General features: G+C 57.8%; 1 protein-coding gene and 1 long non-coding RNA gene across 2 annotated transcripts; one reads left to right on the top strand and one right to left on the bottom strand.

Annotated features, from left to right (window-relative positions):
* The first annotated feature begins 6,164 nt into the window (after positions 1-6,164).
* Positions 6,165-11,162, top strand: FGF8 (fibroblast growth factor 8). Its single transcript, XM_049645610.1, has 3 exons — positions 6,165-6,510; positions 9,717-9,823; positions 10,676-11,162. Exons 1-3 carry the CDS (start codon positions 6,258-6,260, stop codon positions 10,964-10,966), a joined length of 651 nt encoding a protein of 216 aa, XP_049501567.1. The 5' UTR covers positions 6,165-6,257; the 3' UTR covers positions 10,967-11,162.
* LOC125932902 (uncharacterized) lies at positions 7,335-10,796 on the bottom strand. Its single transcript, XR_007460785.1, has 3 exons — positions 10,576-10,796; positions 9,742-9,789; positions 7,335-7,679 (listed from the first exon to the last, which is right to left on the bottom strand). It is a non-coding gene; the product is annotated as an uncharacterized LOC125932902 (long non-coding RNA).
* Positions 11,163-16,668: the final 5,506 nt, after the last annotated feature.

The following is a 16,668-nucleotide window of genomic DNA, read 5'->3' as shown; positions in this document are numbered from 1 at the left end:
AGGGTGGCCCTGGGCCTGGGGAGGGTGAGGAAATGTGGGATCCTGCTATCCCTAGGACCCCAGCGGCCAGGCAAGGCCTGGGCCCCAACTGCCTTACTAAAAGAGGACCTCCCAACACCATGCCCATTCTCAGTCCCTACAGGTGGGGGAGGGCCATCCCAGGAGGTTATCAGCATCCAAACAAGGGGCCTGGGCCTCTGTCAGCACTCAGGCTGATGGGCAGGGGGCAGATAAAGGGGCTTAAGCAGTCCAAGGAATGTGCATCCCTAGCCCCATGAGGGGGCTCAGGCCCTGAGAGGGCCTGTGAGGGGAAAGGCAGAGGCTAGTCTTTGCTCCTCCTTCCAGTCTTGCAGGCTGTCTCTGAGCTGGTCTGGGCCCTTAGAAACCTGATTCCAGGGGCCAGATGGAGGGGACTGGCCAGATTGGGTGACAGGGAAACCAGAATCCGGGTGGCCTGGCATATGGGGGCAGAGAGGGTCCCCTGGGATTCAACCTCCTGGACTAAGGGGTTCCTGACCCCCAGCACACCGCCTGGTGTGGGGAATCTCTGGTGCCTGTAATCAGGTGTTCTGGGGTGTGGGTGCTGCTATGCCAGGAAGAGAAAGGGAAGTACCTGGTGTGAGCATTAGTGTGTATGTGACCAACTCTGAGGTCAGCAGTTCAGCAGCTGTGTTGATGTGGGAGGGGGGCAGTATTTCAATGTCCCACAAACAAACAAACAAACAAACAAAAGGTTAACTCCTGAGACAGCCTGGGGCCAGACATGCTGAGGATGGACAGAGTACAGTGCCTGGTGGGATGGTGGGGCCAGGCCCACTCCCTCCCACACTGGCTGCTGGGCAAATGAGTGAACAAGTGGGAGGGATCTCTAGATAACCCGAAGGGGCTGGTATTGGGGCAGGTAAGGTAAACTTGGGAGAGAGTGTCCCACAACACGGAAAAGCATCCCTGCTTCAACACATCCTTGGAGTAGGTTTCCCCACCCCTCCTGGTGAGAAGCTGAGGTTCAAGCTCTAACCTCCCTTTTTCTTCAAGTTAAGGATAAAAGAAGATGATTTCTCTCTGGGTTGCAGTGGTCAGGGTCGTAGGCCCCTTTCTCCTCTCCAGGATGACTGAGGTGCTTCCATCAGGAACCAGGGTAGCCTGGTGGGGGAAGTCAGGCTCGAGACCATTCACCTTTCTGTGGTCGTGAGGGAGGGGGAATGCAGCTGGCGCCCTCTGGTGGGCGAGGTTGAAACCACCTGTGGCCGTGCGGCTCCCCACGCCGCCTCGCAGGGGGCTAGGTGAGTGGTCTGGGCCGCCTAAGTTTAGGCAGAAAGCGAGGAGTAAGTCACTGAGGCTGACTTCACTCGTTCTTTGACTGATTCGCTAGAAGAGGTCTTGTTAGAGCCCTTCCCTTCCTCCTCTCGCCTATAACCTCCAGAGTCCTCAGCATGTGCTTGGTTGGAGACTCAGGAGACTGGCTGAGCGCAGAGAAGTCATCTCTGGGGGAAGCCTCCCCAGTCAACCCCTCTACCCCCTGCGCGTGGCCCTGTCCCGATATTTACCCCCTGCGAAGCTAGTGAGCGCTGATTGTAAGCCTTGACTGTTTCCTGCGTGGGTCTCCCTGCAGCCCAGGCCGGCGCCTAGCACGCTCCTGCCCGCAGTGGGGACCCAATCCACAGCTTCCCCTTCTTCCAGGAGTTTCCTGGCCCAAAAGGGCGCCCCGCGGACAGAGCTGGGGATTGTTTTTTCTCCCTCCCCGCTCCCGCCTCTCCTCAATGCCCCTTCTGCCAGCTCAGCGCACAGTAGGAGCACTGCCAATTCACTTTGGCCTCGGAGCGCCGAGGGATGAAGGCGTACCTCCGCGGTTTGCAGACCACTGGAGGATGGGCAGCCTTGTTATTTGGGGTGCGAGGGGAGACGACTCCCTGGCGGGGTCCGAAGTGCTTAACGCAGTCTCCGCGATTTGCATTTGAACAGTCGGTGGAGAGTCTGCGGCGCTTTGAACGCCGGGCGCAGGAGGCGCGAGTAGGAGCAAACTTCAATCCAGGCAGCCCGCGCCGGCTGGTGTGGATTTGAGGGGCCCAGGGTGGGCCTGGGGCGAGGGATGCGTTTGGAAAGAGGCTGAAGGTGTGTGTTTGGGTCCCCGCGAGGGCGTGTTTGCGGAGAGGGGCTGTTTGTGTTGGCAAGGAGTGTGTGTTTGTGTTTGCAGGAGGCGAGGGTGTGTGTGTGTGTGTGTGTGTGTGTGTATGTTTGTGTTTGCGGAGTGTGGGGGCGGCCAGGAAAGGTGGCCCGGCTGTCACTCAGCGATCAGGTTGACAGGCGCTCCCTCATCAGGGCCAAGGAGCTCTGATTGCAGATTCGAGGAAACAAAATAGCAATTGTAATTACGGGGCTTTGATAAGATAAAGGAAGGAGCGAGCTGGCCGGGAAGCGAGCAAGCGAGTGAGGGAGGGACAGAGTGGCCTGCTGGGGCCCCGGCAGAATATTTGCATCTGTCACTCAAAGGGCTGATGGAGCAGTACCTGGCACCCAATGTGAAGGTGTCCCCATCTGCCCCCCTTCCCACCCCTGCCCCAAGCCATAGACTTTTGGGGAGATGCGAAGAATCTCCCAAACTGATGAGCGTTCTAGTTTGGGAGAAAGTTGTCCAAATGCAAAGGAATTCTTTCCTGTAGAGAGGCCCCTTGATAGAGGTTAAAGTGTAGTACTAAAACCTTGACCTCCCACTTTGAGGTCCTAGGATGCCCATCTCCTCTGGGGGAGGGAGGAGGGTGAGCTAAGATCATTGAAGTTCAGCTCAAGGCCTTCAGAACCTTCTGGGAGCCCCAGAACCAGAGTTGGATCCTGAGTCAGATACTCTGGCCTCTATCCAGAGAAGGGCAGGTGCCCAGAGTGACTCTGGTTGTGGCCCCAAGACTGTGCACACTAAGGGTGGGCTGGACTGCCATGACCCCTGCCTGAGTGCTGCTCCATGCTGTTTTCATCAGACTATTTTCAGAGGGCTGGGTCCCTGGTAGGGAGAAGGCCCTTCCCACCCTCTGCTCTCCATCTCTCCATTCACTTGTTCATTCATGCGTGTGCTCACGCACGCACACACACACCCCATTTTCAAGGGCCTACTGTGTGCAGGGCATGAAGTTAAAATGGTGAGCATCCTGCCTGTTTGAAGCAGTGCATCTGGGGAGGTAGACATTCAGCAAGTGGCCTGCAGGGCTCTAAGGCAGAAGAGCATAGTAAGGAAAAGGGCTGGTTTTGGCTGTGGGCACTGGAGCCCGCCTCACCTGTCTCCCTTCTAATGGGCTCACCTCTTAGTTGAGAGGAGACAGTGCCAGTCCAGCCTTTAGCAAAGACAAGTGCTCAATAAATAGTGGTGATTATAATCTGTTGGGGGGGGGGCGGGTAGTGGGGAGAGAAAAGCAAGTCTTCCTGGGGAAGCCACTCATGAGCTGAGGTCTAAATGCTCGGCCAGTTTCTTCATTATTCATTCATCAAATACCAACTGCAGAACAACCTTGCCCAGCTCTGTGCCATGAGCTGCAAGTTCTGGTCTAAAAGACATGATCCTTGTCTGGAGGTCTGTGTGTGCAAGAACTGGCAGAGTGAGCAGACTCCTGGAGGTGGGTAACACGTAGGCTCAAGGAGTCTCCTTCTCTGAGGGAGGATGAGGTCTTGGGACAAGTACTCTGTTTTCCTATCTATGCATTGCTCAGTGTTATTATGGCTGGGAAGTGGGAAAAGGTGGGGCACAGGGACAGGTGGGGCACAGAGAAAGGGGAGGTAGGTAGAACTTGGCTGTGCTGCGTACTGCTTCTGGCCTAATGGCTTCCTGGCACCGCCCCAACCCCTCCAGTCCAACCCCAAGGACATAAGGTGGGGGCAGTGGGGCAGGGGAGGTCATAGGTGGATGCAGCAGCTGTGTAGGGCATCAGTGGTTCCACCTGCTCCTCAGAAGTATCTGTCCCAGGGCATCTCTGCCCACCCAAGCTGCTCCTAAGGAAGCACCATGGCTCAGGGGTTCCAGAAGCCCCTTGGGGGAAGCAATGAGGGGCTGGGAGAGGCTTAGACAAGTCCCTACCTCCTTTGGTTTCCCCTCTCCCTGCACCGAGCCCCTCACATTTGACACAAAACACCAGTCCATGTCTAGTACACAGTAGGTGTGTAAATGCCTAAGTGCACAAATAATGAGACCTTGAGAGGGAAAGGCGAGGCGGCCTGGATCTAAGTCTCTTCCCCAGGAAAAGCTGGGGACAGAAGTTATTTTTGCCCCCCTCCGCCTGCGGCTCTGGGAGAGCAGCAGCAACTATGGGTCCTTCCAGGGATCTCTGGGCTCCTCTCCCACGTAGGTGGCTACTTCAGGCTAGTGTATGTGGGACGGAGGCAGGGGTGATGGTGATAATGGGGGAGGGGACTCTTCTCGCTCTCAGGGTCTTCTTGGAGACCGGACGAGACAGGAGAGACCAGAAACCGGCAGGAAGGGTTACTCAGCAGAAAGCTGGTGGGGAGGTCGGGTCGCCGTCGCACACGCACGCACTACCCGAGAGCCGAGCGCACAGCCATTCACTCCCACGTCAGAGGCCACTTCCAGGGGGCACACGTGGCCGAAGCACACAGTAGGTGGCTCGGAGACCTGCCGCCTAGACTGAGGCGTAAAGCCAACGGGGCTCACCGTGGAGACCCGGCACTTTCCCACCCCGGCGCACCCCGCGGTCCGGGAAACCCCAGCCCGAGGCGTCCCCCATCCCCACGGGTCCAGACCCCGAGAGCGCGCGAGGGGGTCAGGCCCGGGATGGGGGGAGGCGCCCCCCGCCGGCCGCCCCCGCCCCTCCCGCGGTCCCCAGACCCCTCCCCTAGCCCAGACCCCCAATCCCAGACCCGCCGGCCGCCCCGCCCCGGTCCGCCCCGCCCCCGCCCCGGGCTGCGTCCGGGCCCCAGCTCCCAGCCGGGGGCTGCGGGCTCCGGCCGCCCGCCCCGCGCTCCCCCCTCGCGCCCGGTGCGGCGCCCCCCGCCCTCACCCCTCCCCCTCCCTTCCCACCTACCCACCCACCCTGCCGGCCCGTTACCCTCCCGCCCGCTCCGGCTCCTGAGCAGCCAGCGGCCACCGGCTCCGGCAGCGGCGGCAGAGCGACTCGGCGCGGCACGGCGTGGCGCGGCGAGCTCGACATTCCACGGGACCCGCAGAGCCGCGGCCGGACCGCCGCCCGCCTCCCGCGCCCCAGCCTTGGTCGGCCGCCGCCGCCCTCGGCTCGTCCCTCGCGGCCGCCCGCGGGCCGGCGTGATCCCGCCGGGGCTCTCGGTGCTCCCCGGGCCGCGCGCCATGGGCAGCCCCCGCTCGGCGCTGAGCTGCCTGTGAGTACGGCCGCCGCCCCCGCGTCCCCGCCCGGCCCGCGCCGCCGCGCCCTCTCCGCTCACCCCGCGCCCTCTCTCTCTCCCGCCCGCTTTTGTCTCCCACAGGCTGTTGCACTTGCTGGTTCTCTGCCTCCAAGCCCAGGTAAGGCGCACTGCGCGGCGGCGGGGCCCGGGCGGGCCGGCGGGGGCCGCCGATTGGCAAGTTCGGGCAGGGGCCCTTGGACCGAGCCTGCGGCCAGCGCTGCAGGGCTGGAAGGAACCTTAGAAACCCAGCCCCGAACTTCCCCGAGGAGGGAGCTAGGGAACAGAGAGGGAGCGCCCTGCCTCAGGTCACACAGCTAGTGTGCAGTGAGACTCGAACGCAAGGTTTCGGAGTCCAGCGCCGTCTCCGGTGCATTCTAGCCAGGTTGGGGTGGATGGGGGAACTCTAGGGCCAGCCACACCTGGCTGCCGAGTAAGGGGGGAGCTGGGGCCCGGGAGCGTTCGTTGTCAGAAGTCCCGGTGACTGCCGCAGGGACTCTTCCGCGGCTCTCTGGGGACACTTGCGGCGGGTCTGGCCGAAAGATCAGGTGCCTAGGCTCTCTGCGCTCTCAACATTTGCTCCGTAAATTTGTCTTTATAAATGTCAGGGGTCGGGCAGCGCTGCCTCCCTACTTACAAGCGCCCTGCTTTTCTAGGAAGGCGGGGTGGGGGGGGGGCGGGGGGAGAGGGGCTGCGCTGGGCAGGGAGCTTGCTTCCCTGTGCGGAGCTGGCCGGGAGTCCCAGGGTGTTTCCCAACAGGTAGGTCCAGATCGTTCAGGACTCGTCGGTGTTAGGCTGAGGCTGCCCGATTTTCCTGGGTGGGGTGTCGTGGCCTGAGCTGGCATGTTGGGGGGATCCCCCAGCCCCTGCCGGCTGCCTGGGGCAGTGGAGGGGCGTGCAGGGCGATGGGGGCCACTTGGGCCCCTGGGCAGAGTAGCATTATAATGGCGTGTTGTGTATTTTTCAATTTCCTAAAGGTAACTGTTCAGTCCTCACCTAATTTTACACAGCATGTGAGGGAGCAGAGCCTGGTGACGGATCAGCTCAGCCGCCGCCTTATCCGGACCTACCAGCTCTACAGCCGCACCAGCGGGAAGCACGTGCAGGTCCTGGCCAACAAGCGCATCAACGCCATGGCAGAGGACGGGGACCCCTTCGGTAAGGCGACCGGCACTGGGCAGGGTAAAGGTAGCTTGTAGAACATACGCCCCCTTTCCCTGGCTGGCCTGCTGTGACTGGACCTGCCAGCCCCATCTGCACGGGCAGGAGGCTTGTAGGCTCCCCAGCTCAGAAGGGAAGGAGTTAAGGCCAAAAAAAAAAAAAAAAAAAAAAAAAAAAGCATCTTGGGGTCAGCTGGAGAAAAGAGGGCCAGCGAAGGGACCTCCGGGAGTACTTGGCCCACAGGTGCCCCTTCCCTGCCCAGCAGATGAATGAATCCAGGAGTCTCCCTTTCCACCTCCTCCATTCACACACCCCTCCCCAGCTGCAGGTGGAGGCAGAGGGTTCAGCGGGAGGGGGCCTCAGGTTTAAGGGAAGCTCTTGAAAGAGGATATGTCGCCAGGGCCCACAAAAGGAGAGAGTTGGGAAAGAGAAGGGAGCAAAATCCCCCCAAAACTTCCAACTTGGAGGGGGTATGCCATGAACCTTTAAATATTTTGATCAGAAGGGCCAATGGCACATGGGGACTAGGCTTGGGAAGGGGCCCTCTCCACTCCACTGACCCAGGAACCCAGGTGGTGGTCAGAGCTGGGCTCCGGGCTGTCCGTGCGGTGGTGAGTCCAGGGAGCTACTGCGGGTCAGAGAGACTGAGGACTGATTGATTTCTAAAACATTCAATATTCCTGCCTTGAAACAAGGCCAATTTCTAGAGTGCTGGATGTACCAAGAGAAAAGCAAGCCCTCTGGGCGGCTGGTGTTGTTTTTAGAGAGCGATTATTGTGAGTTTAAAAACCTTTAAATAATGACCAAGTTAAACAAGCATGAAAGGAGAGGGGAAGACTCTATTAAAATGTAATAAAAAGGTGAGGCATTTTAAGAGCTAAGAAGAAAAATGAAGAATGATATAAAACAGAAAAAGAACGAGCCTTTTTTCAGATGTGGAGTTTGAAAGGAGTTGCAAGTCTGTAAATGTTAAAAAAGAGGTTCAAGATTGTTCTCTATGAATCTCTGGAGAGACCCCCGCGTCTGGCAGAGCGATTAAAACTCTTCTTACTTTCACCTTTTTTAACATTTCCTGAATACTTTCTCCTCTTCTCGAGCCAGTTTGGGGGATCGAGTATGTCTCACTGCATTTTTTCTGCATCGACGTAGCTGACTTCCCTTCAAAGCTGGAGAAGGAGACATAATTTTCCCGGGATAAATCTGTCACTGGGGTGGAAGAATAGGTTTGAAAATGTTAAGCTTTCCAAAAGCCCGGTCGGGAAAGCCGCTGTAAACTTGCAGCCCCAGCTCCCCAGATCCATCCAGGAAGGGGAGTGGGGGCTCTCCATGGTGGGGGTGGGGGGCGGCCTGCCCGGTGGCCGAGCTCCCCCGCTGCGCTGGCAGGGCCAGCCTGCCGTCCCTTTGTCCCTCTGTCCCTCCGAACTGGCTGCTTGCTTCTCCTCTCAGCTTCCAAGGAAAGGGAACGAATGCTTAGCTCCTCCTGGGTTTGCTCCACTGGAGCCAATGGTCCAGCATCCTTGGGTTTTGGGGACGGAAGAAGAGGCTAAGCTGGCCGTGGGTGAACTCGTCTTCAGACATCAGAAGTCTCATGCCCACTTCTGTCCTTACAAATGTAGGAAGCTTTCCAGGTTCCCTGGTCCCTGCCTGCCAGGCAGGGGTGGGAACTGGAGGGCCCAAGAGCAGAGTGGCTTAGGGTGTATGGCCAGCACAGTATGAGTCTGGGGGAGAATAGCAGAGAGGTCCTAGTTGCTTCCTTATGGGTCCCAGGAAGGAACCGAGGGATTGTTCCAACCCTGTCTGCCCCATTTGGCCAGAGTCCTCTTGCCCCTTCTCCAGCCAGTGTCCTTCCTGGCCCTTAACAGCAGCCACTCCTTGCTCTGGAAGGCAGATCAGGAGAGGGATGAGCAGACCGGCTGGGTCCAAGAGGAGGTGGGTGGGAGGGGAGGTGACAGCTGCATTTCCCTGGCTGACTTGGAGCCAGACTGGGGAGTTGGCCACTGGGTCCCCGCTCTGTGCTTATGTGAAGGGGTGGGGTAGTCACAGGCTGGGCAATGAGGGCTGCCTCACTGACCTTTAGTCAGTTTAGTTTTGAGGACAAAAAAGGTGCTGCCTTGTTAGGGCAGGCTGGGAGGCAGCTCTGGGAGTCCCAGAACTGCCTTCTCAAGCAGGGAAAATTCTGGGCTCCGCAGTAGAGAGGATAGGAGACCCAGCCTCTTCTGTCCTATCCCCAGCAGCTAAGTCAGCCCTCATTCCCTTCTTGGGGACAGCCTCAAAGGGAGGAGTTACGCAAAGAGCAGACAGGGACCAGGACTTCTGTGGCAAGTTGGCTGTCTAAGGGGAGGGGGCAGGGGAAGAAGGCACAGAATTCAGCTCCCTGTCTCAGGGCTTTCCAGACGGAGAGGCAAGCATGCCTGCTTTTCTCCCCTCCTCACCCGCAGTAAGTGTTTGGTCACTGGGGTGAGAAGCCCAGCTGTGATGGAGGTTGAAAGAGAAAAGACTATTTGAGTCATTGATTTCTGGACACTGGGGCTGGGGACAGTGGTGACTGGGAAGCGTGGAGAAGAGCAGAATCCTCCCAGCTGGAGTCTGAGGTTCTGGGAGAGCAGCTGGCTATGTATGGGCCGTGTGTGTAGGGAGAGCGGTCATCTTCTCAGCAGAGCAGGGGTGGGGTGAGGGGGTCGTGAAGGCTGTGAGTTAGAACCTGAGGGGCCAGAAACAGGAGAGATGCTTTAATGTTTGGCCTCCCAGCTGATGTCACTGTTGTACCCCCACAAGTTTGCAGTGATATGTGAGGCATGGACACATAATATTTTGACTTTGAAGGATCCCCCGAGATCTTTGATTAGAGTGGAGCTCTAGTCATGAAGCCTTGACATAAAAGTCAATATCTGGTTTTAAAAGAGAGTCTTTTCAGTTTGATGGCCCCAAGATCTCTCTGCAGAACCGTTTGTACTCCATGATCTTATCCACCCCCTTATGTAAATCCAAGTGAGGGGCCTGGGGCCCAGAAAGGAGACTTGATCTTTCGCAAAGTTGCACAGCATATTGGCAGCTGGGCTGGGGCCGGAGCCCACATCTTGGGTACCTGCTCTTGGAGCAGTTGCTGGGGGGACGTGACAGGTCTATGGGTCAGCTGGGGTGACGATGTGGTACAGTGGGGGTCAGGGAGCTTCCAATAACCATCCCCCCACCTTCCCTGACAGCAAAGCTCATTGTGGAGACAGATACCTTTGGCAGCCGGGTTCGAGTCCGAGGAGCTGAGACAGGCCTCTACATCTGCATGAATAAGAAGGGGAAGCTGATTGCCAAGGTGAGGCCCCAGAAGGAAGGGAGGGCCCCCCAGGGCCTGGGGAGTAGCTGGGCTGGCAGAGCCAGATCCCAACAAGGTGGGCAGAGAGACCCAGGGCCACCTTGGGGTTACCTAATGATTGGGGTGGGGGGGAGGTGAGAGAGAAGGAAACTGCTTGAGAGATGAAAAGCTATAAAGGCAAAGGAGGAAGAAGGAAGGCTAGGGTAGGGGCTGGCGGGGGGGTTGGTAAATTCCATATATCTTTTTAACAAATCGCCAAATTGCTTTGCTATTATGTCCAATTACATGGTACCAGCATTTGGAATGTTCAGTAAGCCGCAGGCCCAGCCCCTCGGCCTAGCTCTGAAATGGCCCCATTAGTCACGGCTCTTCTCCAGCCTCGAGTTCCCTGCTTCCTGGGCTTCTGGGGATTGGGGCTCCCAGTCTCCCCGCAGGTCTCCCCTCCCCCATGGGGTGGCTGCCCTGGGGCCCCTGGGGTCCTGAGGGGCTGAGGGGGGGGGCAGCTGGGGAAACTGGTGCCAGCAGCTCGGCCAGACTGGTGGGCAGGAGGCCAGGGCAGGCAGGGTCTGGGCCCCCTCTCTGCCCCTCTGTGTTGGGGCCCAGCCCCTCCGGAGACAACCATGTGTCACTGCTGCCCAGGAGGACAGGAAGTTGCCGGGTGGGCTGAGGCTTGTGAGGGATTAGAGAGCGGGTGCCCGGGCGGGGGTGGGGCTGCAGCTCGTGCCCACCCTGCCATCTGCTGGGGTGCCCACCTGCTGTCTGGGGCCGCCTGCCCTCTGCCTCTGCTGGGGGGGAGCTCCGGCCAGAGCCCAGTAACGCCACGTCTGCCCCCTCCCCACCCCCCACCTGCAGAGCAACGGCAAGGGCAAGGATTGTGTCTTCACGGAGATCGTGCTGGAGAACAACTACACGGCCCTGCAGAACGCCAAGTACGAAGGCTGGTACATGGCCTTCACCCGCAAGGGCCGGCCGCGCAAGGGCTCCAAGACGCGGCAGCACCAGCGCGAGGTCCACTTCATGAAGCGGCTGCCCCGAGGCCACCACACCACGGAGCAGAGCCTGCGCTTCGAGTTCCTCAACTACCCGCCGTTCACGCGCAGCCTGCGCGGCAGCCAGAGGACTTGGGCCCCCGAGCCCCGGTAGGCGCCGCCGGCCCCTCCCCGCCGCCGCGCGGAGCGGCTCCTCTTGCGCGAGCACAGAGAACCTCCAGCGAGGTCTGCGCTGCTGAAGGCTGGGGAGGAGCTGGGGGAGCCCCGGGTGCTAGCTGTTGATAATTGTTTGCTGTTGGGCTTTTTGTTGTTGTTTTGTTTTGTTTTGTTTTTTAAACAAAAGAGAGGCTCTATTTTTGTATTCCACTTGGCTGTGGTGTCTGTCTTCTTAACTTTCAGGAAGGCCCGGGGCAGCGGCCTAGACTGGGATTCTGGCGGGGGTGCACCCAGAGTGGGGGGGCTTTTCTAGCCCAGCAGAGGTGCTCCTGAACCCCAGCACCTGTAGGACAAGCTGGCCAGGCGGCCAGTGACTCTACCTCACCCCTCAGGTGTGGGGAGGGAGGGGAGGGTGGGGACTTAGGGCAGGTCTTTTAAGGGTGGGTGTCAGTGGGGGGGTGGTGGTGGTGGATGTGTGTTGGTTGTTATTAAATGACTGGAATATTTATTTAACTTGGGTATTAAAAACGTGTGTTGGAGAGTAAGTCCTGCCAGTGGTCAGCTTCCACCCCCTCCCCCAGCTGCCCTGGCAGAGGAGAGATGAGGCAAATCAGGCCCCAGTTCTGACTGTAGCTTCCTTCCAGCCTGACTTAGGTCCCTCGCCCGCATCATTGTCACAGAGGTGCTCTCCGGATAGGACAGAAGCAGGGAAAGGGGCAAGAAGAGGCACTTGCTTAGCTGGTCCTGGGAGCTCTCGTACATGGACCTCCTAGCTCTTAACAGGAGTCACTACCATCACTTCCCCCGCCACCTCTGGGGCAGAAATGATGGCTCTGCTAGGACCAGAACTGCGTTCATGGATTCCGTGAGTTGTTAAAAAGTGCCTCTGTGTGTGTGCCTAGGTCTGTGTGGGAGACAGGTTGGAGATGCCAGAGCTGGCTCTTTCTGAGGAGCAGGCTCCAGAGAACGAAAGAAAAGAGCAGTTGCCAGGGCCCAAGGCGGAGGGTACGTTGGAGGGGAGACCACCAAGACTGGTGTTGACAGTCACAACGTGGAGCAAGTGTTGACTTTTGAGGATTCTGGTTCGAGAGCTGAGAGCAGAAGGTGCTGAGCTCAGGTGCTGCCAAAGGGCCCAGGGACCAGGTCGTGGGAGGAGCGCAGGCCCTGGAGAGATGGGGCCTAGGGGGAGAGGAACTGGGCCCGACCGGAGGGGAAAATTCGTGGGGGGAGAGCAGGATGCAGACTCTGGCCTGGAGGACCAGGCAGCAGCTCATAGGTCAGGAGGACTGGCCTGAGAGGGAAGACAGCTGTGGAAGGAGGAGGACCAGGCCGTGCCATGGCAGTGGCAGAGCAGGTCATGGTGCGGACACGGGGGGGTGGCCTGCAGTGGGCGGAGAGGTGTGTGCGTGTGCGTGTGTGTGTGTGGACTTGTGAGATGGGCATCATGCCACATCGAGGGAGAGTCCAAGCCCAGAGGCGGCAGGTCTCCTGAGGGCAGAGCTCACCCAGTCTTCATAACTGAGGCCTCCCATTCTGGCTGTTTCTGCTGCCTTCTTTGACAGTGCCCTTGGACTGGTCCCACGGTCCAGTCATTGGCCCAATCCAGAAGCCTCTTCCCTCTGGGCCTCTGTTCCTTGGCACTTCCGTTGGGTGGGGGGAGGGCACCCCAAGGCTTCCTAACCACGTGGGCCTCTCGGAGTTGAAGCTGCAAGTTCCAGTGCCAGGCCATCCAGGTGGACCAGGAGTTCGAGGGCCTTGGGGTAGAGAGGTTGGGGATGCCCTGGGCTCTGTCCGTGCCACCTTGTCTGGCTTGCTATGGGGGCGAGAGGCTCTGGATAGAGTAGGTGTCTTCTGGCGCATAGACACCTGGGATGTGGGGAGGGGCTCTAGACATCTCTCTTCCTGCTCCCCCAGTTCTTAGTGCCTCCTCCTCTGCTCCATCCCCTCCCCTCCCCCTTTAATTAATTCTGGGTGAGCAGCCTGGCTTTATTGTGCAAGGAACTAGGGTCTCACTGTGGGAAAAGTCACACCTTCTGAGCAGCTTCTGATGCCATGCAAATGAAGAGACCGTCCAGGAAACGCTTTCATCTGCACGGCCGCCTGTCCAGCCCCCAGCCCAGTAATTGCCCACATTTCATTTGTTTGAGAGCAATTCCTGGGGGAAGCCATAGGGTAGGAGGGAGTCTGGGGTGGGGGTGGGATGTCAGGCTCTCCCTGCCTGGGATCCTGGCCACAAAGTGGGGCCAGGCTGGGCCAAGGCTGGTCACTGGCTAGGCCAAAGCCACTCCTGAAGCCCCCAGGCTGGGGATGCCCGAGTACTCCAGGGTGTTAGGTGGAAGTGTGCCATGGTTGCTGGAGGGAGAAGAGGTGAGCTGTCCAGAGAGCCAGACCTGCCTCACAGAGAGGCGAGAGATGACCGGGGGTGGGGGATGGAGGGGTGTAGAGGTGGACAGGAGGTGGGGATATGCTCCTTGAGGCTTCCTGGGCCTTTGGGAAGGGGTTGACTTCCAGCAGGAGCCCAGGCCAGGGACCCATGGGAGTGGAGCCCAGAGTGGTGCGGCTAGGCTGGGCTGGAGCACCCACCACCTTGTTTATCTTTGCCCTGCTGCCTCCACAGAGCCCTCGCTAATGGGGTTTTACAGCCCACTCAAGCTGCAACTGGCCAAGAATCAATCATTACCGGCACTTAGTGGTTTGATAGTTAACAGCCTGAACTGAAGCCAAACTGGTTGTTAACTGTGATAACAACTGATTTCAAGGGGTTATTGCCGGCCCAATATGCTCAGTCCATTTATTTCGGGGAAAACAAGCAGGGAGCTGTTGCAAGGCCCAGAAAAGGGAGGAGAACTGGGCTCTTCTCGGCCAAAAGGTCTGCTGCTCTTAGAGTGGGTGCTGGCTGTGAGGGCCCTGGGGCCTGCCTGAGGTCTGCACCAGGCTTGACCTCCCAGGACTCACTCAGGACCTGTGTGCAGGCCCAGGTGACCCACACGGAAGGCCCTCTCCAGTCCTTTCTCCTTAGTTCTTACCTCATCCGGATCCCTCCTCTCCTTTTTTTTTTTTTTTTTTTTTTTTTTAATAGCAGTACTGTCCATGAGACCCTCACAGGGACCAACTCCCCACGAGGAGGAGGCAAGCCTAGTGGGCAGGCCTCCACTTGTCCCCACCCAGCAGGTGGGGCTGGACCCGCTCACCCATTTCTCTCTTACCCGAGCCTCCCAGAACCCTGCCAACTCTAAACCAGAACCTTACCTTTCATTTCAAGGTCAGCGAAGACTCCACCCAAGCCTGGATGAGAAAGCATGAGTGAGGGATCCCTCCTCGGGGTTCTGTCCAACCCTACCTTCTCCTCCAGCCTCATGGCCAAGCATCATTCTAGAATGCTGCCACAGCAAAGGACCTCAGGAGTTCCCCCATCATCTATAGACAGACAACATAGGGCCCGAAAACCACATAACAAGGGTCAAAGCCAGTACTAGAAACCAGGTATCAATTTCCAGACCCAGGCTGCCTCTTGAGGATTGTAGGTCTTTTCCTAATTCCATTCATTCATTCATTCATTTGATATTTATTCAGTGTCTGTTGGGGGCTAGGCTCCATTGTGGGTAGAGGGACAAGCAGGAAAGGAGACAAAAGCCCTTGTCCTTAAGGAGCTCATATTCTAGCAGGGTAGGGGGACAGAGCAAAGAGTATATAGTATAGGAGACACTGAGAGCCATATGGGGGAAAATGCAGAGAAGGAAATGAGTGTGAAAGGTAGGGTAGGGGAGTAGCAAGTTTAAATAGGGTGCTCAGGGGCGCCTGGGTGGCGCAGTCGGTTAAGCGTCCGACTTCAGCCAGGTCACGATCTCGCGGTCCGTGAGTTCGAGCCCCGCGTCAGGCTCTGGGCTGATGGCTCAGAGCCTGGAGCCTGTTTCCGATTCTGTGTCTCCCTCTCTCTCTGCCCCTCCCCCGTTCATGCTCTGTCTCTCTCTGTCCCAAAAAAAAAAAAAAAATAGGGTGCTCAGAGAAGGCCTCACTCAAATCTTAATGTTTGAGCAGACACCTGACCAAGGTAAGGCATTCAGGCACTGGGGAGGTAGGGGAGGGGCCATCCAGGGGCCATCCGGGTGGAGGGAACAGCAGGTGCAAATATTTCTGCATTAGGGGAGGAGGAAAGAGGCCAGTGAAGTTGGGGCAAAGTAGGGAGGATATGGGTGTGTGTGGTGGGCAGGGGGCATGGAGAAGGCTAGAAGCTGAGGTGAGGCCAGAGAAATGGAAGGGGTGGTAGTGGAGGGCCGATGACCACATGGGGCCGTTGAAAAGACTTTAGTTTTGATTCTGAATGAGACAGCAGACCATCGTGGGGGTGGGGGGGTAGTTTGAGCAATAGGGTGACAGGCTCCAAATGAAGTTTTAACAAGATGACTTTGCAGCTATGCAGAGGACAGACAGCTCCGGGGCAAGGGAGACCAGTTATGAAGTCACCGCAGTAATTTAGGTGAGAGAGGATAGAGGACTGGAGGCAGGGAGAAGGGATTGGGATCTGGGGCAGTTTTTGCAAGTGGGGATGACAAGATTTGCTGATGGGTTTGAACGTGGGCTGTGAGAGAGATGGGTTGAGGGGTTTCCAGGGTTTCTGGTCTGAACCACTGAAAGGATGGAGGGGCCATTTGCTGACACAGAGAAGATTCCAGAAGGGGCAGATTTTGAGGGGAAGAGCAGTTTGGTTTTGGATATGTTACATCTCTGCTGACTAAGTAAACACTCAAATGGAGATGAGTCTGGAGAGTGGGGGAGACGTCTAGTGTGAAGATACAACTTTGGGAGTATTCAGCACCCAGGTGTTTTTTAAAGCAGGAGATGGAATGGGTTCCTCCGGGGGGTGAGCAGGGCTCAGAGAAGAGAGGAGCCCCAAGCCTGACCCTGGCACACTCCAAACATGGAGAGGTCAGGGGGTGGGGGGAGTCAGCCGAGGAGATCGAGCATGTGTGGCCCATGAGGCTGGTGGGAGGAAAACCAAGACGGTGTGGTGTCCTGATGATGTAGCACAAAGATAATGTCTGGGCCCGAAGCTTTAAGAGCCCTACCCCCAACCGACCCCAGGGCCGAGAGGGAGTAGCCAACAATACGGTGGTTTCACTTGGGAATCTCCTGGGCTCTTCTGTCGGCCTCCCCCTGCCTCTCATCCTGCTGCCTTTACTCCAGAACCTAACTCAACTCCAGTCCGCCTACTCTTTGACTTCTCTACCCGACCACCCTGCTCTAAGCCGTCACTAGCTCTTGTCTGACTTATGGGAATCAGCCCCTAACTGCTCTCCCTGGTTCCTCTCATATCCCCTGACTATGCTTTCTGTGCTCAGCAGCCAGAATTTCCAAAACACAAATCTGATCGTGTTACTCCACCTTACCTAGAATTGAACTCAGACTCCTTTCCATGGCCCGCACAGTCCCCTGCACGCTCTGGCCCCCTGCTGCCTATATAACCTTAGGGCTTAGCCACTTTCCCTCTTCCCGTGGCACTTGGGCCACACCTCCTTCCAGCTTTTCAAGCGAGCCACGCTCTCATCTGCCTCAGAGCCTTTGCACATGTTGTTCCCTCTGCTTGTAGTGCCTTTCCTCTAGATCTTGCAGGGCTGACTGCTCATTCTGTAGATCTCTGCTGTCACTCTCTGCTTTATTTATTACCCTTATCATTATCTCATATTATCTTTTTTAATAGGT

Source organism: Panthera uncia, chromosome D2 (genome assembly GCF_023721935.1).
Source record: "Panthera uncia isolate 11264 chromosome D2, Puncia_PCG_1.0, whole genome shotgun sequence".
Lineage (NCBI taxonomy): Eukaryota > Metazoa > Chordata > Mammalia > Carnivora > Felidae > Panthera > Panthera uncia.
This window is presented reverse-complemented; position numbering and strand designations above follow the sequence as displayed.

What these genes read in the sequence shown, in the direction of transcription:
- FGF8 (XM_049645610.1), top strand. Translation starts at nt 6,258, where the DNA reads ATGGGGGCCACTTGGGCCCCTGGGCAGAGTAGCATTATAATGGCGTGT. An exon ending in AGAGGACGGGGACCCCTTCG is followed by an intron (nt 6,511 to 9,716) that starts GTAAGGCGACCG and finishes CTTCCCTGACAG; the next exon opens with CAAAGCTCATTGTGGAGACA. An exon ending in AGGGGAAGCTGATTGCCAAG is followed by an intron (nt 9,824 to 10,675) that starts GTGAGGCCCCAG and finishes CCCCACCTGCAG; the next exon opens with AGCAACGGCAAGGGCAAGGA.